Here is a 26,235-nt window from a genome sequence, read left to right on the forward strand (position 1 = left end):
CAGGACACCAACAGGAATAAGGAATGCCCCCTCAATCCTCCTGATGAGGAACATGTTATTTTTTGAGTTTCCCTTTAGGATTTTCTTGGTGAAGAAGATGAAGCTGGGATTAGCAGAGCTATGAAATAGCTGAACTGAGGACGGTGCTGAAAATGCTGGCAGCACTTGAGTATTTAAACAGAAGCAATTGATGATGTCATAAAAAGAAGAATTGTGGTGTAGATAAACTTGGGTTTCTCCTGGGGCATGAGCTCTGTGAAATAATACTTTTACATGTGTGATCATCTTTGGACCATCCACCTCTTAGATGCTAGGAAATGGCTCAATTTTTAGCAGTTATGGGTAGAAAACCATGTGGGGGGTGAGGAGTAGAGTCTTGTAACTAGTAATGGAAATCATTGGTGGTTGAGAATGACCTCTTCTGAAGTCATCTGTCCTAGGCATTACAGATGCCCAACTTCTGTGTTTGGGGTGAGTTTCCTTCACCAAAGAAGGCATCTGGTGTCTTTGTGTCCAAGTGGCAGTGAATGGATAACAGAGCTTTGTGCTTGTGTGCATGGGTTAACAATGGCAATAACATCCTCCTCCCATATCTCATCCCTCCTCCAATATCTCATCCTTTCTTCCCCTAAAGTGCTGGCTGGTCCCGGGGGAAAAGAGGCATCTTTCATTGCTCTGGGAGGCTCAGAGAGCTTTTTTAGGTCATACAAGAGCTCTTTCAGGCTGCTGAAATATATCATGCTAAAAGCAGTACGAGAGACAACATTGATTGGAGGAGATACAAAAATGTCTGGGGCCTCCTTTGCTGCTTTAGGGAGTAAGTTGTGTTTTTGTTGGGATTATCTGTCTGGATCTCTTCCTTCGTGCTGAGCTGCTACCTGGCTTTGATGAAAACCACATTTGGGTTGAGATTCACTCATTGTCTTGCCTTTTTTTAACTCCTGAGCCCTGCACGCTCAGCTGTGCCAGTGAGGCAGTGCCATGGGGTTGGCAGGATGGGTTGGCATCCTTCATAGTGGAGGCACAAAATCCTGCTTGCATGAAGTCTCTGTGGCCTTAAAAAACAGAGGGGAGAAAGCAGCCTGCTTCAAGAGGGGGTGCGTGGTTCAGATACAGGGTGGATCCATCTAACTGCCATCTGCAAGCTCTGCTGCCAGGCTTACTTCTGAAGCGGCAGCCATAGGAAGTGAGTGATGCGTGTGGGGGCAGGAGCTGGGTAGTGCTTCCAGGCTTTACACCTGGTTATCTGATAGAGGAAAAATCAGACTAAAACCACTTGGAAGAGAAGATATTAAATAGAGCAGAGAGACACTAATATGTCCTCCATTGCATTTTTATTCTCCCTGAACCTCAGTAAACTTTAAACGTGCTTCAATTCCACAAGCGTGCTGTTTTCTTCCTTTCAGCAACTATGTAGATTTGCACTTCAGATCACAATCATGCTGATATTGATCCATCACTGGGATGCCGTTGGGATGTGTAAGTGGGGAAGAAAAAGGGAATTCTTTGCCTAGGTTTTGCCTAGGTTTGCATGGTACCTGGCACTGTGGAGCTGCCAGGTGTCCTGCATGCTCTGCTTGGCACCTGTGAGCTGGAGCTGGTGCTAGGCTGTGATATGTCCTCCACCCCATCAAAGAGTGGGTATTGAGCACTGGTTTTAGAGGCACTTCTTTGCTCCTGCAAAGCATTCTCCATGCTGGGTCCTTAAAGCAGAGGACACAGTCTTGGGTATGGGTAGGAGGTACCACTGAACATGTTTTCCTTTCCTAAATGCCTGGGGGAATGCTGAGGGAAGAAAATAGCAAGGTTTTGAAGGAAGGCTTTATCAGGCAAGTTTCATTAATGTTTTCTGTTTATATAAATACATATGTGAAACTTTGAGGGGGGAGGAGTGTCTTAAGCTCTTTAAATGTCTTCAAATATATCTAGGCCCTCAGACTTCGTGCTATACATTTATACTGCTTATGATTTATAAAACCGAATTTCATTTGGACAAGGTCACTCTCTTAGTGATGTTCTTCTGGTTTTATTGACAGTAGATACATCTGAAATGATCCCACAAGGGGATAGCGTTAATAGATGGATAAATCAGACTTGTGCTTAAAAAAGCAAAGCAGCACTTGCTGTTAGTAACACCTGAAGTCCAGCCACACCGTGAGCTCCCTGTGCACGGATGTGACTTGCTGATGTGCCTTGGCAAAATGTGTATTTGACATCTGCTACTGTAAATATTTGGCCTTCTGATAACTCAGCTGTTGTTTCAACATTGAGCGGTATGCAGGGCTTTGGGGTATATGGACCTCAGCTGCTCTGCTGCAGCCTGACTGAATTTGGACCAGAGCTTCCTTCGGTTATACCCAGCTTTCATCTGGTCATTGCAGTCTTCATTTAACCAGTGGAACTGATGATGCATGGTAGAAGCAATACCAATTTAGCTTACCTAAGACAGCGGCTATGGAGGGTGAAAGGAAGCATATAACCATAAAATCATAGAATGGTTTGGGTTGGAAGGGGCCTTAAAGTCCATCCAGTTCCAACCCCCTGCCACAGGCAGGGACACCTTCCACTAGAGCAGGTTGCTCCAAGCCCCTGTGTCCAACCTGGCCTTGAACACTGCCAGGGATGGGGCAGCCACAGCATCTCTGGGCACCCTGTGCCAGTGCCTCAGCACCCTCACAGGGAAAGGTTTCATCTTTCATGAGTTTCATCATCTGAATCTCCCCTGTTTAAGTCTGAACCATTTTGGGGTTGTAGAAAAATACCTGATTATTGTAATGTGGGTGGTTTAGTTTTGGGGTTTTGTTTTTACCTCCTTTTCTGTCAGGGACAAAGTAGTTAACTGTAATATTGACGTTTCCATCTTCTTCTATGCCTCAAGTTCCCTGCATTCAAAGGAGCTAATTTGATTTTTGACAGATAAGCAGTCTAAGTGCTTGATAAATGGTTTTTCTCTACCATTTCTCTGATGGTTTTTTGCTTTGATGGGCTCTAATGTGTGTCCTTTCTTACATTCTCTCCATTGCCATTGGGACGTGACTTTTTTCTCAGCACCTGACACTTTTTGGTGACCACTCTTCATATCTCTGTACCTCTCTTACATTGTTAAGTACGGCTTTTTAAATGAAAACCAATTCATTTCAAACGTAGTGCAGAAAATGTTTTGCTTAACACAGAGGGATTTGAATAATGCTTCCTGAAGTCAGTGGCCAGAAGTCCCATTTTACTTCTCCTGGGAAGCTGGCGTGGTGGCATCTGCTGCTGAGTGCCAGCTCTGCTATCCCTGACAGGGATGAGCTCTAGGTGTGAAGAACAAAACTAAACCTCAGTACTGCTGCTGGACTGAAAACTAGCAATGGCAGATGCACAGTCCTGCAAGCACATTTCACTGTCTGTGGTGTCGGGGGAATATTATCCTGAAGGGAAGTGTAGCTGCAGCTGGCACAAAGTATATTTGTTGTCTGGGAGCCATAGAATACCAGTTACATGTCTGGGCATGGAGAGATACTTGTAGAGGCATTAAGTGTTGACCTGCCACATGCTGCTAATTTGAAATAAAGAACCACTCTCATCTCATTTCAAAAGATAAATGTTATAGAAAAACATGTTTGGACAGGAACAAGGAGGTGATTCGGTTTGATTTGAAGGTGTGATGTTCCCTGTAAAGTAAATAGTCTTAAATGAGTGATCACATCCTGGTCTTTAAAGCTCGGAGCAGGGAGAACTTTTATTGTTGGTTTCAGTGTGGGAACGGTTATGCTAAAGCTGAGTGGTTATAAAAACCTATTATACTGGGCGGGGGGGGGGGGTCAGGTATGGGTCAAGAAGCAGTGCCTTTGGGAATTGGTGCTGTGCATGGTACGATGAACTTTCTGCAGTCTGAACATGAAACTGGCAATTTTAGAAATGGAAAAGCTTTGTTAGCAGCAGTGGTCTCCAAATATCTCACTGAGTGAGGCTCCCACGGGCAGGAGCCCATCAGGAAATGGTTTCTATGCTGAGCTGCCTGCTGAATGCTCCTGTGGTGGCTGGCTAACCACATCCAGGCTGCCAGAGCCTGGATCTTGCCTGGGGCAGGCTGGCAATCCACACAGATGGAGTCTCTTTCCTAACTGTTATTGTTAACCAGGAATATTCAGCAGGCATCTGTCTGTGGGGTCAGAAGCCGAGTTTTGTGGTGAAATGCTGGTCCCACCAGCCAAGAGATTGGTTGTGTTCCAGTGCTCATGAACTCACTGTCCTTCTGGGTGAGTAACGCACCAGGCAAGAAATATGTGTATGGTGTTCTCCACCATGGCATGCCTTGATAGTTATTTTTTCTTGTCCCAAGAGTTAAATTGTCCTTTCATCTTCATGCGCCTGCAAAGGATGCCTGAGTAGCTCATTTCTCCCTTAGCCAGCAGGGTCAGGGGCAATGATTGAAGCATATGGCTTTGAAGAAGGATAAGATACACTCTTTGGTGTTAACCACTTTCCTGATGGTGTTGCAATGAAGGGTGGCAAAGTGATATATGTGTTGCAGCTGAAGGTCATCCCTTTGTGGATGCCAGTCTGAACAGTTGGCGAACGGACAGGAGGGCTGTCCCTTTTACAGTCACGAGCTATTAGAGCAGCATGGCTGGGCTGTAACACTGTTAGTTGAATCCCTCCCTTCCTCCCTCAGTAGGCTGGTGTTGAAGACGGTCCTCATGCATGCATGTTTGTGTCTGCTCCTGGTTTGGAGCACAACGGCAGACAGAGGCTCACTTCCAAGCCAAACCGTTCTGTGATACTTACGAAAGCTGCTTCTCAGCCCTGTGGGTGCTGCTGGGCATCCTGCTTCTTGCTGTATAGGATCATAGAATCACAGAATGGTTTGTTTTGGAAGGGACCTTAAAGCTCATCCAGTTCCAACCCCTGCCATGGGCACGGACACCTTCCACTAGAGCAGGTTGCTCCAAGCCCCTGTGTCCAACCTGGCCTTGAACACTGCCAGGGATGGGGCAGCCACAGCTTCTCTGGGCACCCTGTGCCAGCACCTCAGCACCCTCACAGGGAAGAACTTCCCAATGTCTAATGTAAATGTCCCCTGTTAAACTGCTGGCCTGTCCTTTTCAACATGAGTTACCTGCTTCAGATGCCCAGGTGCAGATTTCTCATTGCATATGTCACACTTGATAACATAAAGTGGTTTATTAGAGCTGAGCTCAAACAGCTCCAGACACGCACTTTGTTTAAGAGCATGCTGCGGTAGGCACTGGTTCTGGGCCCAAGCTGTGCAGGCATCTGGCAGGATGGCGGGAGCTGGAGATGGGAAGCCTCTTAGCTTGTGTCTCTGTGGCCAATGGCGACCATGAGGTTGCTTCTGCAGGTGCCTGATAGAGCATCTGCAGTTTTCAAAAGCAAAACTGCTGCTTGTTAACTGAGGCAGAAGGGGAGTCAATGTGCTGCTGTGCAGTCATCCTCCAAAACCAATATGTGACCGAACAGGGGGAAGAAAGGGCTGACAGCCAGAATTTAAGGTTTCTGCCTTTATTAAATCCCAGTGTTTGTTGACATGTCAAACCAAAATGAAACACATGCTTAACTTCCCCCCTGTGCCTCCCCCTGAAATCTGCCTCTCCCGTTCTCCTAGAGGACTCCTTTTGCCAGCTGTGGCAGCAGCATATTTTCTCTGGCACATGCAGAGATTTTTAATGCAGGCGGGACTAATGGAATGATTTATTTTGTTAGCAAGTGACTTGGTTAGGGTCTCAATGCAGCGTCTGAAATGTAACCGCGTTCCTCGCTTCTTCATTCTCCACATAAGAATTCCTCATTCTGCACCTCCCCCCCCTTTTTTGTTGTGTTTGATGACATTGGAAACACTTATTGAAATGTACGGCTCAACAGATGTTTTATTTTCACAGCACAGTTGTGTTTGGGGAAAAAAACGCACAAGCCAGTCTTCCCTGTTTATATATTTACAAAACTGAATTACCAGGCCAGGCTAAATAAAGTCCCAGATGGATCTTCTGAAACACAGCTCCAGAGAAACAGATCTTTAGCTTGAACAAATGTATTATCACCTTTCATCTGATGTAGCAAGTATAAGAGAAGTTTAGCTTCTTCATTTGCAAAATGGCATGTGATCAGAGTTTGTTTAACACTATAAAAGCTCTTGATATTTATTTCTCCTCAGGATAGGAATAGGGAATTTAAAGGGCAGATGTGGATTTAAGGTTGCTGCTCAAATCCCAGTTTTTTCCCCTCTTCACTTTCTCTGGGTATGTTATTTGATTTGAACGGAGGGATTCCATCCCTGGCAGTGTTCAAGGCCAGGCTGTTCAGAGTCTTGGGTGATGTGGGCTAGTGTGAGGTATCCCTGCCCATGGCAAGGGGTTGGAACCAGGTCCTTTCCAATCCTAGCTATTCTATGATTCCTGCCCTACACCTTCATGTCTTTCCTCTTTAGGTAACCTCTCTCACACACACCTTCATGTGAACTCATTCTGCCTCTGCTACCAGCCGTTACTCTCTTCACAGGCACTGGCTGTGTTAAAGGGTTAGTAAAGAGAATGGACAAGAAAGAGAATAAAAAGGTGTCACTAAAGTATAAAATGTTCACAGAGAGGAGCATAAAACCAGTTAAGAATACTGCAGCAAAAGCTGGGAACAAAAGTGGCACAGATGTCAGTACAGATGGAAATGCATGAATGAAGGAAACCTGGAAAGAGCTGTAAATGCTCTAAGGTTTAATATGAAGTCATTATCACATTACTCCCAAAAAAAGACCGAGGAACAACTTGCTAAAGTAAAAGGCTTTTGTGCATACATCAGAGGCAAGAAAACTGCAGGTGAATGATGCTGATGTATGAATGGAGGGAGCAGGAGAGGCATAGTAGAGCAGGTGGATATGATCCCTGCATGTGCCCGTCCCCAAGGACTGCATCTCTTAAATTGCCATTTAATTGCAATTAAAGGTGTTATTTGACATGATTGGATCCCATCAGCGTTCCTCTGAAATGCATTGCTTCAGAGCAGTAAACATAATAAAAATAACCAACAGCAGTAGAATATATAAGAGTTAATGGAGAAATCTCCTCATCTGCTCGAATCAATCTGCCTGTTCCTTCTTCTCTCCTTTTCAGAAGTTAGTGATCCTGGAGAGAGGGAAACAGCGTGCTTGAATTTTCCAGGTTTTGGTGGGATTGCTCATGGAGATCCTCAGGGAAAAAAACCCAAAACTTAATACCCTAAACTGTTGTGGGATGAGAAAGCTTCTGTCTGGACTACTGACTGCCTTGTGGGTAGGAAACCAAGGGGTCAGGTTTCACAATATCACAGAAGTCCCACAGGGATCTGCTCTGAGATCTCCGCCGTTGAGCAGCAATAACGGGATCCGCCAAGGAGAGGAGGAAGGGCTGGGTTAAGGGCTTGGCTGGCTTTGTCCCCTGCAGGTTGCTGGGACCACAGTAAGACACTGAGCAGAGCTGCAGAGGGATCCAGTGATCCTGGGTGGCTGAGCAGCAAGGAAGCTTGCGCTGCCAGGGGTAAGACCAATGCTCTTCAGTAGTGTTTTATTCCTGCCCTCCACCCTTTGCTGCTATAGAGGGACAACTCTCAGTGAGTCAGTGCTGCTTGCAAAATACCCTGAAGTCATCACTGATAGCCTAGAGCTGAGGGCTTTAGAAACAGCCAGGAAGGGAAATAGAAGTGGAGGAAGTTTTGGAAGGAGAACAAAACAGCCCCATGGTTATGTTGCTGCCAGAGCACGTGGCCTGAGCGTGTGTGTTTGGGGTGTCCCTGTGTGCCTGCCTGGAGGGATGCTCATGCGCTGCTAATGGTGCTGGAGAAGCTGGCAAAGAGAGTTGGAGGTATGGAAAAGGGTCCGTGCAAGGAGGGTTTGGAACTCACGGGATTCAGGCTGGAAGAGCAGCCAGTGAGGATAGGAGGGTGTTGGGAGAGGTGGTGTGACCATGAAGGATGTGCAGAAGTGCAGGCAAATGGGCTTTGCCAGTGTGAAGCAGCGCGAGGAGGGGTTGACCCCGCACAGTGCGCAGTTGCAGGATTCATGGCCTCGGGCTGTCTGGGAAATGCAGGTGGTTCCAAGAAGCAATTAAACAAATGTGCAGAGGATGGGCATTGGTACAGCTGATGACACAGCTTTTTGGACGCTGTCTGCATTTACTGGAAGAGAAATACATTTGTACGTTGGTCTGTACTTACGTGGTTTCTCTGTGCATCTGCTGTCGGTCACTTACTATCGGAGAGAGGTAAGCGCTTGATAGACTTTTTGTTTAACAAGGTGGAGACACTGTTGTTAGCAGTTTTAGGGTTAATCTGCTGTGGGGAAATCAGGATTATGTGCTATTCTCTGCCAGGATACTGCTGGCTGCAGCTCCCTGGGTGCACAGCAGCATCTTAACCATCCCTGCTTGGATGGTTCCAAGTTCAGTGAGGCACTTGGACAATAGAGGTTAAGTATAAGAGTGTGTGGGCAGGATATAGTTCCGTGACTGTCTTGAAGATACTGCATTACTCACTTGTTCTCTGCATAGGATTAATTTACCCCCAGAGGACTTGTTGTGTGGGCTTAGCCTGCCTGCTGGCCAGCCAGCACTACACCCCATGGCCACATCAGGCTCTAGGTGTCAGGAAGCCAGCAGCTATTTGTTTAAGTATTTTTATAGGTTTGGGAGTGTTGGGGTTTGTTGTCCTTTCTTAGTACTACTCACAGCTGACACTCTGAGCTTTGTGTGATGGAAGTTTCCATCACCTTTAAAAGAGCACCTTTGTACTAACTGCTGTGATACAGAAGCTCACCCAAGTGACTTAGCTAGAGGTGTGGAAAGAGAACACTGCTTGTGAGCTATCCCATTTGGCCTGGAAGAGCAGATGCTTTCCTGCTCCACAGAAAAGGTTTGGTGTCAGAATGCTTGAGAGGGACCTCATGCATACATGTACACTACCTTGTACATATAAAATAAAATCATATCATACGAAGTAGTAGTAATAATTAAAGTGATCCGCAGCAAATCCAGGGTGGGCAAGAGGTACCTAGAAATGTTATATCCCTGCTAAAATGTTCGTGCTTGCAGAACCTACTTTGCCAGCCTACAAATCAAAGCAGAATAACTGTTCATGTTGCAACAGCATGCATAGTTGTCAAAGGCAAGGATTGTGTTATGCTGGGTGCTGAAGATGAGTTTTACAGGTTCCCTTGCATGGCCTGGAGAGGAGAAGAGGTGGTGTGACTTGTTTGGCATCCTCTGCTGTGTGGCACCAGGAGGAGTGCTCCAGCAGGAACTTGCAATGGCCTGTAAGATTGTTCCACTGTGGTGAACCTGCCACTCCTAGATTATCCTAGCCTTGGGAAACAAAAGCTCAGGGTACTGAGATATGCCCACAATCACTTACACATGGAAAACCCTCAGGAGAGGCTTCTGAACTCAAAAGCATGGTAGAGCCCCACAGGGCCTTGGTTCTGCATAGTGGGGGAACAGCCAGGGCATCTCCTGTGGTGTGGAGCGTCTCTCCTGCATGTGCAGATGATCTTGCTTGAGTTTCCTGGAAACCAGTCACTTATCCTGTGTAAAGAAGTATAGTGTAAATAAAGTCAGGTTGGGGGCTGCATGAAGCATGGTTGGAGGGAGATGTCTCAGGGCTTTGTCTTAAGCTGATGCCTGATAACTATTTTGGAGTATCTTGATTTGGAAAGTATTGCCGTCTAAGTGTGGTTTCCCTGCAGAGCCTCTGACAGCGTGGAAGCTGAAGCAGCAGTGCTCTCCCGTTTAGGAGGTAGCTTTTGCAGTCTCCTGCCTTGGCGTGGCTTTGTTCCTGAGGGCAGCAACCAGACATCGAGCAGGCTGGCCCAGAGGGGTTTCCATCTGCAAAGGAGACAGGGGAGAGGCAGGGGTGAAAGTGTCTTACAGAGACCTCAGCTGAATAGGATCTGTGGAGACGGACTTGGGGGTGTTGGGTGATGAGAAGCTCCCCATGGCTCGGCTTTAGTGTGCGCTTGAGTTCAGAAACCACCCGTGTGCCGGGCTGCGTCCCCAGACCGTGAGCAGCAGGTCAAGGGAGGGGATTCTCACCCTCTACTGTGTTCTGCGAAGACCCCACTTGGAGTACTGATGCAGTTCTGGTGTCCCCAACCTAGGAAGGACCAGGTTGGACAGGGTCTTGAACAACCTGCTCTAGTGGAAGGTGTCCCTGCCTGTGGCAACGGGGTTGGTACTGGATGAGCTTAAGATCCTTTCCAACTCAAACCATTCTGTGGTGCTATGGTTCTAACTGCTCTTTGAAGAGAGCACAGCAATGTCCTGCCTCCTCTCCTGACTGCTCCAGACTGCTGTACCTCTGCATCTGAAACCATACTGGCCAAAAAGGTTCAGCATGCTTTTCTAGTGCTGGCTTCTCAAGGAAATGGAGATTACTTCAGTAAAGGCTAGAATTACTCATGCTTCTCTAATCTTTTTGTTGTTATTTAAGAACTGGAGGTAGAACAATGGTTGCTTTTAACTTTTAGTGTGCTCTGTAAGAAATCAAGTTACAATCCTTAGTAGAGTTAAAAGAAAGGCATTAGGGTGCTTTAATAATTTTGTATTTAATCCTGTGAAGGGCAGTATTTCTGTTTTAGCTTATGTGGCATTGTACTGACTCAGAGTTTCTGCAAAAGCAAGCTACTTCTGGAACTGTATAATGCTGTGAAATCTCCCTTTCTCTTGCTGTATTTCCTTGGTAGAGTGAAGCTGTAAAGTCTAAACCACATTTGTCTATTTTTTGATGACCTGTGTGTTGAGATACATGTTGTAAAACATCTTTTCTTACAACTCACTTGCTCTAAGAAACCCCTTGCATTTGAGGAGTACAGAAATTGCCCAAGAATGGGCAGGAAGATATTTCCCTCAGAAAAGTTAGCTTTTTCTTTCCTTTCCTGTCCTCTGTTCATCGTGTTATAAGCATCAGTGATGGGATGTTCCAGTCACTGTATTATGGGTGTATCCACTGCTCAGAGCCTTCTCTGTAGAGAAGGCTGTGGGTCTGGTGGAGGCATAGAGCAGCCAGCCTGCAAAACAGTTCCTGCTTTAGCTGAGAGTAGGTTTCAGGCTAAGAAGGAAGATGCCCATTCTGAGTGGGCATTTAAGTGTTGAAAAGGCTTATGTGGTGCTCATGTGTTTGCTGCTGGCCCTTCCAAGCCTGGGTAACAGCTTCTTGGGGACTGCAGGACTCATCTGAAGAAATACTTGCTCATTCCCAGAATTACAAAGTTCTTCCACAATAGTGGTTTGGTTTCTTTTTTGTCTCCTTATTTTTGCAGGTGTTTCTTGAACTCCCCAGTGCGTCACAGAGCTGCTGTGTTTTGGAGCGTCCTGCTTAAATCCTCAGAAGAAAATCTGCCAACAACCAAAAATGACTTGAGGTGGAGAGCTGCTGCCTCATCCACAGGTAGTGTGTTGGTAGCTCACTAACTTGTTAATACCGGAGCTTAGCACTGCTTGCTTTCAGGAAGTTGCTGGAGGAGGGAGCTGTTACTAGTGCCTCTTTAGGATGGGTAGCGATTTGCATGTCTCTGTACTGCTCCCATGCTTTTTGGACGCACTGCAGAGCAGCCATGTAGGAAAATGAGCATCTGCCCTCCTATGTTCTGTGGTTTTATGCTCTGCTCACAAGGTGTTTATGCCTCAGCAGATGTTTCCTACACCAGCCCCTTGTGCTGCCCAGGTTGAGCTGCCATTTGGGCACTCCTATTGAATTTCCCCCTTGTATAGCATGATGGGGGCTGGAGGTGTCTACTAGTGTGAGGTAGCACAAGAGAGGACAGGCAGTGCTGTACGACAGGGTTTGGCTTTGCTTTCTCCAGGGGTGATATACCTTGAGTAATATTTATCAGAGTGCATTTATGAACCAAACATGCCTCAAACCCTACTGTAGCTTAATGGGCTTCCAGCTGTTTAGAGAGGTTTCATGTTGGGAATGCACTCAGACAACTGCAGGCTTGCAGGAGTTTCCTGGGAAGTCACCAAGTATAGCAGTACCAGGCTGGTGAAGCACCTGGTGTTCATGACATCGCAGCTTTTGGGTTTTCTTCCCCATAGTTATATGCCCCCTTATACACTTCATTAGTGTTCATGCTTATGGTCAAGTAGGAGCTTAGTTCTGGAAATGCTAGTGATGGGATTTGGATATTGGCTGGCTGGGATGGGAGATGAAGGGAAGTGAAATGGAGACTTACCCTGCTGGTGGTATAATACTGGCAAGGTTAAACTGTCACTTGTAGCAGGGAACAGGAAAAAGGTCTGAGTGGCAGTGGCCTCAGACTGCTGTTAGCATCTGAGGCTAATAGGCAGCTCAGGTCTTTCTGCTTAGTATTTGATGCAGTGGACTTTGAAATGAGATCTTTAAACAGCCTGAAATTGTAAAATTGCCCCTATGTTCTCTTTTCCCCCTTCCATTGCCCACACACTGATGCTTATAACTTTTATATCTATATTCAAGTCTAGGTTGGATGGGGCTTTGGGCAACCTGGTCTAGTGGAAGGTGTCCTTGACTGTGGCAGGGAGGCTGGAACTGGATGGTCTTCAAGGTCCTCCCAGCCCAAGCATTCGATGGTATATGCGTGCGTGTGCATACAGCCCTGACTGAGATGCTTTCCTCTCTTCCAGGACCAGCTTTCTGCCCCGTGTTCATTGTCCCATTTGGATGCACCATACACTATGGTTCACGTCAATGTGTTGAAAAAATTAATGTGTGTTCTTGTGGTGATACTGGTAGCGCTGACAATTTGCCTGTGGAGAGAGACGAGAAGAAGCTACTATGTTCCTTTCAAGACTGAGACTGATGATTTACAGACTTCAGAAAAGTGGAACCCACTTAAATCTCAGGGTCTTTTCCGTGAAGCAGCCAGTGAACTGGGGGTGATACCAAAAACATGGTTTGGTAACCACAACCAAGTAAAAGACAGCATTTCTGGAATAGCTGAGAAGTCCAAGAAAGTAACAGACTCTATGAAGGTATGGGATAAGGACAGTTCATCAAGAAATCTCATACCTAGGCTGCAGAAGGTCAGGAAAAACTACCTGTCCATGAACAAGTACAATGTGACTTACAAGGGGAAGAGGAATGCTGCTAAACTCAGCCCAGAGAAGCTGCTCTGCCAGCTACGGAACAGGGTGAACGTCACCATGATACAGGGGTCCGATGGCCCTTTTGATACCTCTGAATGGCAGCAATACCTACCAGGGAAAAGCCTCAATGAAACAGTGGGCCACCTGGGTCGCTGTGCTGTCGTGTCCTCAGCAGGGTCTCTGCGATCATCTCATCTGGGACAAGAGATAGGTTGGTATCTTTCTATTAGCATAAAGTCAAATTACGTTGTTTTATAACTTTGGTATCTTCCTATTAGCATAAAGTCAAATTACATTGTTTTATAACTAACATTGAACAGAAGCAACCTACTGTCATGCTGTTCCCAGTAAGTCTGATGCTGTGTGTTTAAAATAAGTTGAAATATAATCTTTAAACTTCTTCTAAAGTTAATGAATGTTACATCCTAAGAGGAGGTAAGAATAATGATCAGATTTTCCATTCCTCTCTGGGTGTATAGGCTGCACAGGGTAGGCTGCATTTTGATGCCCTCACAGTGCTTGGGAGCCTTAGACCTTGGACAGACCAAAATAGGCAAGCCCCAAGGGAGTGTAAGTGTTGGGTTCAGCTATGAAGACATGACACGTGCAGGTAATTCTATTCCAGCTAGTCCTTTCAATGTTCATGATGACACTGGCATCACTAGAGGGTAGCACTAACACTAGATACCAGAGAGCGGTTCCTTAAGTGTTTGTTTCTTGAGAGAGTTTGGCTGGGTTAAGTAATGTCAATGCCTTCATTGCATAGTCAACAGTCAGAAATCTGTTTATTCAGAAAGACTTCTTTACAGAAGAAAGAAAATACTAAATTAGGGTAAAAAAAACCTTGAACACAGCCCTTAGCAATGTGTTGTAGTTGACTCAGCATTGAGCAGGGGCTGGGCACAGGCAGTCTTCATAGGTCCCTTTCAGTTTCAGTGATGCTGTGGTTCTTGTGGCTTTCATTCTGCATCATAAGGCAGTATCTTGAGTTTGAGTGGCCCAGAAGACCATGGCAAAACTTTTACAGGGCTTTATTTTATCTCTTCTTTAGACCAAGTTTGATGGTGCTTTGCAAAGTCTTACTTGACCATATTTATCTGATGTTAGTTCATTAATTAATAAATGCTAAAGCATTGGTCTCGTACTGAATGTGCTGATACCCAAGCATTTTGTATCTTTAAGTAAGAAGCATGCAGGGGAAACCACCTCTCCAGCCTTCTACTCAGGATTTTGTGCCTGGCAGAAAATTCTCCTGTGCCTGCAGTTCCCTCAGCTTTCTTCACTAGTTCTTGTTTGAGGCTCACACTTTCTAAACTGCAGCTTCACTGAATAAGTTTTAAAGCCTAGAGGAGTTCTCTCTCCAGTGGAAGTTATTTGCAGACATCAGTGTGTTCATAACCTGTCTGTTGGATCATGCCCCTTTGGCCCAGACTAAGCTGCAAGGAACCTTCATCCTCTGAAACAAGTACATGGATAGCTTTTAATCCATTATTCATGGACATCTTGGGTAAAGCCTCCAGTCATAGTCCTTCATAGTTCCTTCATAGTCCCAGGAGCCTTATGGGAGAGTCAGGGGTTTGTTCTGGTACTTTCTCAGAAGTTCTCTTCCAATCTCCTCTGTGCTTAGAATAAGGCTGAACAGCCTGAAGTGTGTTAAAATGCTATGAAAGATGTGATTAAGAAGGTCGTGGTGGTATGAACCAGGATAGCATTGCTTCCTGGTAAAAACTGCATCTGAGATGTGATTGTTTCCACCTCTTGGGAGTGTTTGAGGTCAGGTGGATCAAGGCTTGGGAAGCCAGTTCTGACTTTTCCTTTGAATACCTTTGGCTTGTTTAGGTGCCTCCTGAAGTCCAGTAGCTAAAGGTTTCTATGGCAGTGACTTTCTGTTGAACGTGTTCCCCTGACACAGCTGGCTTGTGTGCAAGGGTGTCTCTGTTAGACCCCTTCACACTGATAAAACTGCTTGCTCCTCTGTAAAGAGACCCTCTCAGGAGCTGAGGGTTTACGGACTGTGGTAATGCAGCCCATGAAAGTACTGGATTCAGAATTGGAGCAGCCAGGAAATGCAATGGGCTGTGCTCTGGCTGTGACACAGCTGGAAGGATGTCAGGCATGGAAAGCCACTTCATTGTTCCTACAGCCTGTCTCTGAACCTGTCCCTGAAACTGAAGCACCAGTTTGTTCCAGATCACAAGGGATGGATGCTGTGAAGGTCACTGTTGTAATGTGCCTGAGGCGAATGCCGTTAACCCCTGCTGGTGTCTGTGGCTTGTGTTCCTCACACCTTGGTTGCAGACTTTAACCTTTCTGCTCAAGCAGTCATCTTTGCTAGTGCCGAGTTTTGGGCACTTGCAACCTTGAGTTGAATATTGAACACTTCAGGAGAATTCAGTGTATTTGTATACTTCTTTCCCTAGTTTTCATATGATGTATTTCCATGTAGGAAAAGCAGCGGTTTTGTTGGAGGAAGGAGCCAAAAAGGTGCTAGATCTGACAAGCTTACACTTGTGCAGATGGGCACAGCGGATTGCTGAATTGTTGTTCCAGGAAATACTTGTTCTGTGTAATCACATCAAATGAGCAATTAGTCAGTGTAAGGGAGGCTGGCAGAGCAGAACAGGGAGAAGCTTCTGAACAGCAGCTCGTATCTTACTGGGCTCTTGGTGTTACTGGAGTTCATGAATTACCAGTGAAAAATGTGATGGGAGAAATAGCAAGTGCAGCACAACCACCTGGAGACATAGTGCTTCGAATAGCCAGGAACTCTGCCTGAGCAGTCACTAAACACCCTTTAAAATGCAGATTTAGGGCATAATAACACTTGGTGTCTGGCAGAAGTTAAATGGGGAAATTATAACCCTTTACTCTGTGGGTGCAAGGTAGGATGTGGGGTTAAGGGTCTCTAGTAGTAACTACAGAGCTGCTTCTCAGCATGGACAAGTTATTTTCAGGAACATCACCTTTTTAGGTTTTCTGTGTTGTTCTGGAAGACTTCCAAACAAGATTTGCTATGAGGATAAAGTAGCTGAGAAACTAGTCTTTGCTGCCAGTGATTATTGATCCTCCAGCATTGCTCCTGAGGATAGCCGTGTTTAGAAGACAATGATCTTGGAAAGACCCGGTTACAAGGGCCTGTAGGGGCAGGACAAGGGGGAATGGTATTAAACTGACAGAGGGGAGATTGAGATTAGACATTAGGCAGAAGTTCTTCCCTGTGAGGGTGCTGAGGCGCTGGCACAGGGTGCCCAGAGAAGCTGTGGCTGCCCCATCCCAGGCAGTGTTGAAGGCCAGGTTGGACACAGGGGCTTGGAGCAACCTGCTCTAGTGGAAGGTGCCCGTGCCCATGGCGGGGGGGGTGGAACTGGGTGAGCTTTAAGGTCCTTTCCAACCCAAACCAGTCTGGGATTCTCTGGTTCTGGACCAGGTGAGCCCTTCTGCCCTGCCTGGGGATCCAGAATTCTACAAGGATCCCAGGGCAGCTGCCATGAGCTGCTTTTGTGTGGCCCCAGCACAAAGGCAGGGAAGTTGGTCTGAACCCACTAAACCAATGCTCCTGACCACATGAAATGTTTTCTACCCGAATCTAGCCAGTAGGTATGGAGAGGACAGGGTGGCAGGCATGAACGCTCTCTGTCGTGCAGCAGCAGCAGCCTGGCTCTGTGGCATTATGACAGCCTGGCTGGCTGTGCCAAGGCAGAGGAGGGTGCTGGAGGAATGCTGTGCTATCTTCAGAGATGATGCCAGCAGAGGAAAATGCAGTGAATCCCGAGGCATGTAACAAGCTGTGCCTGTTAAATGCACAGCGGTGGTTTTATTTCTGTAACGTGGGAGGCTGAAGTCAGCTCTACTTTCCTCTGTGGTTATTATACATGTGTCTCAGGCTGGTCAACCTCCAGGCTACAAGAGAGGACGCTGGCTCACTGTTATTTTCTAGTTCCTTAGTTTGCAGCCAACCACGTGGCAAATTAATTATACATTGGTCTATCTGTTGGTGAAGGGTTTGGAAAGAAAAAGAGGGAGGGAGATGCTGTGCTCCTCTGTGCAAAGTGAATGTTAGGGCTGCTCTCTCAGCCTGCCAGGGGACTGTGGTTTAAGGAAGTGGGGTTTTAAAAGTATACTGATCATGAAGTGAGACTAACAACTTCTTCCACAGAATCTGACTTGGTACTTCCAGCTCTGACATGGAAAGCCAGGGACTGGCCAGGTTGCATTAGAAATGCAGGTGAATAAACTATTGCACATCTCTTGTATCACTCAAAAGCCAGTTGTCAGCTCACAGATTTTCACTCTGGTTTGCTTCCAGACAGCCATGATGCCGTCTTGCGATTCAACGGGGCTCCTATCAAGGGGTTTCAAGAAGATGTGGGGCAAAAGACAACCATTCGTCTTGTGAACTCCCAGGTAGGTCTGATGGACGTGTGCCAATGTGGCAGAGCTGTGCACCTCCCCTGTGCTGCCTGGGAGCTGAGCAGCAGGCTGATAAAACCACATCCTCAGGGCTGCTGCATTCATCTGCTGCTAGGAGGTCTTTTAAATGAAGCTGGGTCTGCCCAGCTTTCTACATGTGCCTTTTGATGTCCTTGCTTCTTGTGCAAATGCTATTGCTATCTCTGCTCTTGTGCCTCACTTTCTCCCCTTGCTGCCGTGCTCTGTTCTGCTGCTTGCTGCATCTAACTCCCCTGTGTTAAACCACCAGTCTGACGTGTGTTCCTGTCTGAACCAAACTGGTTTTAGGGAACATGTCTGGCTGCTGGCATCCTCTTCCTCTGCCCTGTTTGACTTCTCACTTTTTTTATCTTTCACTTCTGTGTGTGTTTTTGTGATGTCAGATGGGTGTTATCGCTAAAGAAAACTTTCTCTGGAGGATGTGCTCATGGCCAAACTTACTGCTTTATGAAGTCATTTATCAGCAAAAACATGAACCTGACCTGTGTGTTATATACCAGGGTCATCTGCACAGGGAGGAGGGGAAGCGTGTGATTGTACAGCTGTAATATAGCAGCCATAGCTCTCCATGTGGATGCTTGTATTTTGGACCAAGTAGAGTTACAGCCATGTCACATAGTGCTTCAGTTCTCCATGCAACTCAGCCTGCAGACGTGGGGGATGTTTTTCATCTGCCACCATCTCCTCTGACTGGAGACACCATCTTAGAAAGCCTCAGTTATGAGGAGAGCAAAACTGTTGCAGTTTTTACAGGCTGAAGTTAACTTACAAATGCAGCGTTGTTCTAGCTGCTGAACAGGGCAGAAGATGTTCTCCATGTGACTGGTTGCAGGAGTCTCTCTTCTGGAGTTTCAAAGCTGAACAGCTCTGCTTGCAGTCCTTGTTATCCTCAGGGATCACTGCTCTGGGAGCCTGGTTTTCCTCTGTGTTTTTCATAACAGCTCAGTGCTGTTCTCGTCATGGTGGCATGATTTTAACCTTCTTGATAGTGGGGTTGCCTGATTACATTTTGTATTCAGCTTGCTGCAGGAGCTGTGCCTTGCCTTGCTGGTTGCTCTTGCAAGCATCAGCTCCTAGCTGGACAAGCTCTGATTTGTAATTTGTCCTGGCTGCTTTTACAAGTAGTCACTGTGAACTGGGATGGGGTTGTGGCTTGGCTTCTCTTACTGACCATTCCTTAGTCCATTCCCAAAGTGAAGGAGATGGCAGGACAGGGAGGGAACTAGGGATCCTCAGATTAGAGAACAGGCTCATAGGTCCCCAAGCTTGGTAGCTTGGTGTTTATTTCTAACTAAAGAAATTATTTCACATTATCTTGCTTATTTTCTTAGCCCTCCACTGGTTCATCAGTAACACTCCCTTTAATGGCACGTTTTCCTGCAATCTTACACAAGGCATCGATTTGCCCTGGGAAAGCAGTCACATCTTACAAAAAAAAGGGCTGAAGAGTGTGTGTGGGGGATGCTAGTGTTGTTCTCATGTAGGCCACAACTCCTTTCTGCAGAGCTGACCAAGAACTGGAGTATCTCACTCCTTCCAGCCCTTCTTTACAGTTCTCCTCAGCTGGCTTTTCACTGTCACAAGAGCAGTCTCTGCTTTGGCTGTGTTTGCTGTTATTGGCACTAATGAATCTGCAGGGAGGAAGAGAAAGGAGATAGCACATTGGTGAAATGGAGTAAGATTGTGATGGGAAAGGGGAGCATGTTTAGATTACAGGGCATTGACTGCGGTAGCCAAAGGAACTCATTTTGACACAGTCAATAAACATACCAGAAGGGTAGGGCTGTACTAGCGAGATACTTGCTAAACAGTGAATTGGCCAAACAACAAACTAACTAGGAAATCAGTAGATCAGATAATTAAGATCAAAAAGCTGGGTAACACAAATAAATTATGTAGCAATTGAAATGAATGTAACTACTTAGAAAGAATCAGTTGCTATTAAACAGAACAAATAGGCATTAAAGGTATCTGAGGAGTTGGATTCGTCCAGCAGATGAGTTAAGCAACTAATAGGTAACTAGTAGCACCAACAGCTAGCTCTGCCGTGTGGGGAGGGAAACAGCAAAGACTTGGTGTAGCTGCTCCCCCCCTACTTTCTTACCCCTTTGCTTTTGTGCCTGTCACAGCTCTCTGGGATTTGTGTGCCTCTGCCAACTTGCATGGCTTTGCTTGTCTGACCTTTGCTCTCTCTGATGCTCAGTCTCTCTTGAATCCCCCTTGTATGTATTTCATACCACGAAAGTTACTGAAAGATTTCTAGACTTTAAAGAAACAGTTAAATGAAAATAAAGCTCCATCCCACTTATTTCTGGGTAAGGGGTAGCTAGTGCCAGCTCCTATGCCCTCTCCTTGCCTCTGTTTCTGGTGTCCATGGAGCAGAGGCAAAAGTTCACAACTGCAGAGTTGCACACTCCAGATGGATATTCTAGATACTGTAAGGAAATGGAACCAAGCAGTACATATGGTCAAGGCCAAAGCCTAAGCCTGCAGAGTTATGAACAGATGTGAGGAAACCCTTTTCACTTCTAGAATAATTTCGTGGAATCATAGAACCACAGAATGGCTTGAGTTGGAAGGGATCTTAAAGCTCATCCAGTTCCAACCCCCTGCTACAGGCAGGGACACCTTCCACTAGAGCAGGTTGCTCAAGGTCCCATCCAACCTGGCCTTGAACACTGCCAGGAATAGGGCAGCCACCCACCCATGTGGAGACTTCTTCTGGTTCACATGAAGGTTCTTGATAAAGCCAACAGCATCTTTGCATTGGGCTCTTCCTGCACTGTCCTGGTGACTGGTGGCAGCAACTGATGTTCCCCCCTGCCTCTGGTAGCTCTAGAGATAGTACCTGTCATACAAGTTGGGTCACTCTGTGGATTCCATCCTTATTTTATTATCGAAGACGGATAGAGAAAACCTTGTAAAGCATAATGGCAGTTTTTCTTGTGACCCTCCACTAAATCCTGTGCTGTTAGCAGGACTGGAGTGGGCACTGGAAGGGCATCACTGGGGTTTTTGTCCTTGCCTGCATGCAGTGGGGCATGCTCAGTAACCAGCAGTGGGGTGGCTGTTGCTATATTCTGCTATGTTTTACTGCTTGGCTGCTTGCTGATTCTGACAGCATACTGTATATCGTTGTATTTGTTGTTCTTCAAGCTCGTAACCGTTGAGAAGCAGCAGTTCCTGGGAGAAGCACTATATAACACTGGAATCTTAATTGTCTGGGATCCAGCACCATATCATGCAGAAATTCATGAGGTAAGGCTGAGTTTTCTATAAATAAAAACAGACTGATATGAAGTGCCTCTCTTAACCCACTTCTTCCTAATGTGGGCAATCACTCATTTTAAGGCCCTTCTTTCTTGCCTTTTCCTTGACATGTGTATGTTTGTATGTAATTCTGAGAGTATCCCATCATGGGTGCTCCTAAGGAAACACTTGCTTGTCCCTGATACCAGTGAAGGGCCTCAGGCCAGGTGCAGTGGGTCACATTACCTTTACTTTCCCTTGGGCTGCAAGCAGTTGTCACCTCATTAGAGGATGATCTCCTCTTCCTGACAGTTGGTATGAGATTTGCTGACAGTTGATGCTTGGGTATTTCAAGCACCAGTCAGACATGAGATATACTTGATGCATTATGAATGGACTGGGAAACCCTCTGAAGATCTTGGCAAATGCCTCCTGTCTGTGTCAACTAGACTTTCACTTGTGTTGCAATCTCTGTAGCATTCACTTTTCATTTTGGGTACAAAAGGGTGTTATTTGATAAGTGATGAGATTTGGAGGCTCAGGGTGAAAGCAGGTAGGAGTGAATAGCCCATTCTTTTATTTTAAGCTCTGCCTGTAACTGAGAGGTCTTTGCATTCCTCTCTCTGAACTGTATTTCCTATTTTCTTGCTGATGCTTATTCTTGTGCCTAGTCCCACACCTCCAGGAGACATGAGGGTGTATGTGCAGCATGTTTAAGAGTCAGTAAAAACAGGATGGGGTATTTTTAGCAGAGGGAAAATGATCTCAAAATGGCTTTAAGAAAACATAAACCACTCCTAAGTGTTTTTACTGAAAGGGGAAGTTTTAGGATGCAAATCAGCTCAGTCTGGTTTAGGAGGCTGTGCTGGGGACACTTGCTGGCAAAATGCTTTGTACTCCAATGTGGAGAGGGGTTGGAGTCTATAACATTTAGGCCATGGCTCTCAACACCATCTGCTTTTGAGGGTGCAGAATGGAAGTATGCAAGATGCTGATTTCATTTAATGGTCCTTTACTGAGATTTGGCACCTTTCCCTGCTTTGTTAAGTCACTGTGGTGACTCGAGGAGCAGATGAGGTGGTGGGGGACAGTGAGTGGGTGTGTGTGCCTACAGCACGAAATCTGCCCCCTGATAGCAGCAGATTCTCTCATCCTTGTTCCTCGATAGCTATGGAAATGAGCAGGCTAGAAATAAATAGTCTGACTTCCCATGTCTGTTTTACAGTGGTACAAGAAACCAGACTACAACTTTTTTGAAAGCTATAAGTCTTATCGGAGCACACATCCAGAGCAGCCCTTCTATATCCTGAATCCAAAAATGCAGTGGCAACTCTGGGATATTCTGCAGGAGAATTCCCTGGAGCAAATTCAGCCTAATCCACCATCATCAGGAATGCTTGGTAAGATAATTTCCCTCCAAACTTCTGGTTCAGTTTGCAGGCGGGAACTCTCCAGGATGCCTTTATTTAAAGACAACTACAAATTCATGGTACTTCGATATTGGAGTTGCCTTTGCAGCATTTGTCCTATGCCAAAACTGAAGCTGCCTGTCTTTAAAGCAGTGGCTCAGTTGTGTTCAAGTAAGCAGTTTGCAGCACTCCTCTGAAACAGCAGTTACAACAAACATGGCCTGGTTCCATGTGGAAACAGGAGAGCAGATTGCAACATCGAGGTGGTCTCTAAGATTTCTGTCTTCTAGAGCCAGAGCAATTCCCACAATTCCCACAGGGTGCAAGAGGAAGAATACAGCTTCTGCTTTTGTCAGGCAACTAAATCTGGTTACTGCAGATGAAATCTGAGTGCTTGTCTGATTACACTTTCCATATATAAATATGGAAATATATATGTATGGAAAAGTATATAGCTAAAGACTTGCTGAGGTGCTGGGGAGGGTCAACCTGAATGTTTGCCCTGGAAGTTTAGTGGTATTTCTCTTTATTCAACTTGCCAACATTTTGCTTGTCAGCATCCTAAATGCAGCCTCTCAGCGAAGGGGCTCATTTTACATTCTGCTGTTGCAGAGCTTTTCCTTCTTACTGCAGAGCAAATGTTGTGCCAGCTGAGTTAAAAGGAGTGAACTTCTCAGGAAGCTTGCATATATTTGAAATCACAGAATCACAGAATCCATACTGGTTTGTGCTGGAAGGGACCTTAAAGCTCATCCAGTTCCAACCCCCTGCCACGGGTAGGGACACCTTCCACTAGGGCAGGTTGCTCCAAGCCCTTATGACCAGCCTGGCCTTGAACACTGCCAGATATGGGGCAGCCACAGCTTCTCTGGGAACCCCGTGCCAGCGCCTCAGCACCCTCACAGGGAAGAACTTCTGCCTAATGTCTAATTTCAATCTCCCCTCTCTCAGTTTAATGCCATTCCCCCTTGTCCTGCCCCTACAGACCCTTGTCCAAAGCCCCTCTCCAGATTTTTTGTTGGCCCCTTTAGTATTGGCAGATTATTAGATTTCTCCGGGGTCTTCTCCAGGCTGAACAGGACCAGCTCTCTCAGCCTGTCTAGATAGATGGATGGTCTTGTTTGCCACATGGATGTCCAGCTGCTGTGCTTCAGCCTCTTCTCTGCTCTCATCACTGCTGGCACAAAGGCACATTTCTACCTCTTCTTACTTTTGCCAGTCACCTCTCTAGTTTCCTCTCACATCCTTGCTCTTGTCCAGAACCTACTGCATCATTGCTGGGATATGTGCAGGCCAACTGCATAACAGCAGGTCAGTGACTTAAGCAGCAAATTGTTGTTAGCTGGAAGTAGGGGCTTGAAGGCAGGCACCCCACCATGCCAGACAGCAAATCCCTCTGTGGCTTAAGTTTGGGCCAAGCTACTTCCTTTGTAAAACAAGTCACCTCGCCAGATGCAAGGGCACAGACAAGCTCCAGTTTGCAACCCTGGGTTTCCTGGAAGGCCTAAGTGTCAATGAGAACTGTCATTTCAAAAGGTGGATGACAGTGTGTTTAAAATGCACCTTACCCAAACAAGTGGTTTCACGGATGGGTTCTAACAGCATCATGTAAACCGTGTGCCTTGGAAGAACAGTGAGTCAATAACTATGGCTTACTTCTGATCTGGGCGGAAAGTCAATGGAGCTGTGCCCAAACTGGTGTGAACATCCTTCAGTGGTTCACGTGCCTCTCAGAAGACAGGGGATCACAGCACTGCTCTGCTGCTGCTGGGGAGCTGGGGGCCCTGAAGCACAGAGCCTGCTCAGTCTCCATGAGCCATTTCCAAACACATTTCCCCTTTCATATCCCCTGCATTCACAAGAGGCAAGTAGGCAAAGGTGAAGGTCTCATCACTGCTTACCCAAGCAGGTTTGAGATGGGCTGTTTGGATCAGCTAACTGGAGCACACAGTTGGCACATGCTCAAGTATCCAGGAAGGTCATGGAGAATGGCAGCACTGTTAAAAAGTGGCCTTTTGTCATGGCTGTGGCTGTAAACAGTCTGCTGTAAGCAAGTCACTCATCTGCTTTGCAAGAGAGGGCTTCACAAAAGAGCCCTGTCTGGCCAGACTTGTTTTCTCCCCCTCTCCTCTGAACTGTCAGAAAGGAAACCCTTCCTGTTGGAGCTGGATGCTCCTTGCTGACCGCCATTTGCTGGAACATGTAATAAATTCCCTGGCTTGACGTGGGGTTATCTGCTTTCTTTCCCTCCCTAGGCATTGTGATCATGATGACGCTCTGTGACGAAGTGGACGTGTACGAGTTCCTCCCTTCCAAACGGCAGACTGACATTTGCCACTATTACCAGAGGTTTCACGACCGTGCCTGTACCATGGGAGCTTACCACCCCCTCCTGTTTGAGAAAAACTTGGTGAAACATATAAACCAGGGCACAGATGAGGACATCTATATCCATGGGAAAGCTACTTTGCCCGGCTTCCGAAATGTGCATTGCTAGTAGATCAGTTTTTAGTGTGTTTAGGAGTCATTTACTTGACTGTCAAAGCACTTTTGAAATCAGGGTTGTCAGATTCGTTAGGTCTAAGCACTGGTGTGTTTTGACAGCTCTTCCACATTGCAACACTTGCTCTTAGGACTGCTTTGCCTAACTTCTCCCAGCTGTAAAGCAGCGTTAATACATTGAGGTACATCCACGTGGTGCCTGCACGAGTCACTGCAATAAATTTACTCCCAGTGGAGCCAGGCTCGTGCAGCGGGTGGATATTTGTGTCTTCATGTCAACCCATGGCGTATGGGCGGCTCAGGAGATGCTTTCTAAGCAGAGATTGCACAAGCCAGGATCAAATGTTGGCTGTAGTTCGGTTTACTTCAAAGGGGCTATGAGAGCCAAAAACCTGGTCCATTGAGAACAAAAGAAATAATGTAAACCTTGTTACCATCGTCCTAGGAGTTCTTTGGAGCGGAGCTGATAGATGGAAACAGTGTCAAAGCTGTGTGCGGGCAGGCTAAACTCCTAGTACAAAATATTGGATTTTACAAACAGTTTGTAAAATAACTGTGGCAACTTCCTTTCAAATTGTAGGACTTCTGAGAGCAGGAGGAATATTTGGTGAAGGAAGAGGGAGGTAATTCACAATTTGGTGATTCTTGCAAGACTTTTAAATCTTTTTCCTTTTTTTTTTTTTTTTAATTGCTTAAAATAAATGTGAGTTAACATTAACTCCTCCAGTGCAGTGTTGTGCTTGGTACAGAAGAAGCCTTATTTCAGAAACCTTTTGGGCAAGATGCTCTGAGGCACCAATGGGAGAACTCACTGAAGTCAATACCTCTTTTCAGCTATCTGCTGGTCTACCTTTGCAGCTGTTGGCAAATTACTTGCTGGCTTGTCTCCAGTAAAAGCAATACCACATAGCTGCTGCTACATGAGATCCAGTGCTCTGCAAGCTAACCAAGGTGATCCCTGGGCTGCTGTGTGCTTTTCCTGAATAGGTGAGGAGCAGATACACCACTTTCATGCTTCATGAGCAGTGAGGAAGGAGAGCATGCTCTGCTCCTCATGTCGAAACACAGACAGAATGAAGGAGGGCACCTTTTTTTCCTGGTTGAAGGGATTCTCCCATGACAGCGTGATGGAAGAAGTAGCTCTGCAATCTCTGTATGCTGGGGAGAACACCTTCCCTGTCCTCTTCCATACTGTTCTCTTCCAAACTGATGTCCTCTTTCATATCCTCCTGATGTCTGTGAAGAAGGCTGTTTCTTGTGTTTTGAATAAATCCTGTGAAGTCACTGGCCCATTCTTGCCTTGGTGAAAGCAGTGTAAGTGGTGTTGCTCTATGGCTTGTACCAGCCTTGCACCTGTGCAGGCAGAGCTGAGAGGGAGCTGCTCATCTGCTTGTTTCAGTAAGCCTATGGCTCTTGCCCTGTCTTGGGGGGAGAGCCACTGCAGAGTTGCTCCTCCAGCTCTGAGGCTGGCTTTCTGCACACTCTTCTGTTGGGGTGGATTGGATCTGTCAGTGTTTACAAACTGTATGTATGGGGAAACA

General features: G+C 46.2%; 1 protein-coding gene across 3 annotated transcripts in view; it reads left to right on the top strand.

Annotated features, from left to right (window-relative positions):
• ST6GAL1 (ST6 beta-galactoside alpha-2,6-sialyltransferase 1) overlaps positions 1-25,412 on the top strand; it is a 47,246-nt gene extending 21,834 nt beyond the window's left edge. For all 3 annotated transcript variants that reach the window (XM_061378934.1, XM_061378932.1, XM_061378933.1), the window contains 6 exons: positions 11,279-11,406; positions 12,624-13,296; positions 17,392-17,489; positions 20,691-20,792; positions 22,009-22,183; positions 24,448-25,412. In XM_061378934.1, the coding sequence (XP_061234918.1) occupies positions 12,675-13,296; positions 17,392-17,489; positions 20,691-20,792; positions 22,009-22,183; positions 24,448-24,689 (1,239 nt within the window). In that variant the 5' untranslated portion in view covers positions 11,279-11,406; positions 12,624-12,674 and the 3' untranslated portion in view covers positions 24,690-25,412. The remainder of the gene's footprint in view (positions 1-11,278; positions 11,407-12,623; positions 13,297-17,391; positions 17,490-20,690; positions 20,793-22,008; positions 22,184-24,447) is intronic.
• Positions 25,413-26,235: the final 823 nt, after the last annotated feature.

Source organism: Neopsephotus bourkii, unplaced genomic scaffold (assembly GCF_033783945.1).
Source record: "Neopsephotus bourkii isolate Nb327-2 ecotype Australia unplaced genomic scaffold, CSIRO-AGI_Nbou_v1 NB_1768, whole genome shotgun sequence".
Taxonomy (NCBI): Eukaryota; Metazoa; Chordata; class Aves; order Psittaciformes; family Psittacidae; genus Neopsephotus; species Neopsephotus bourkii.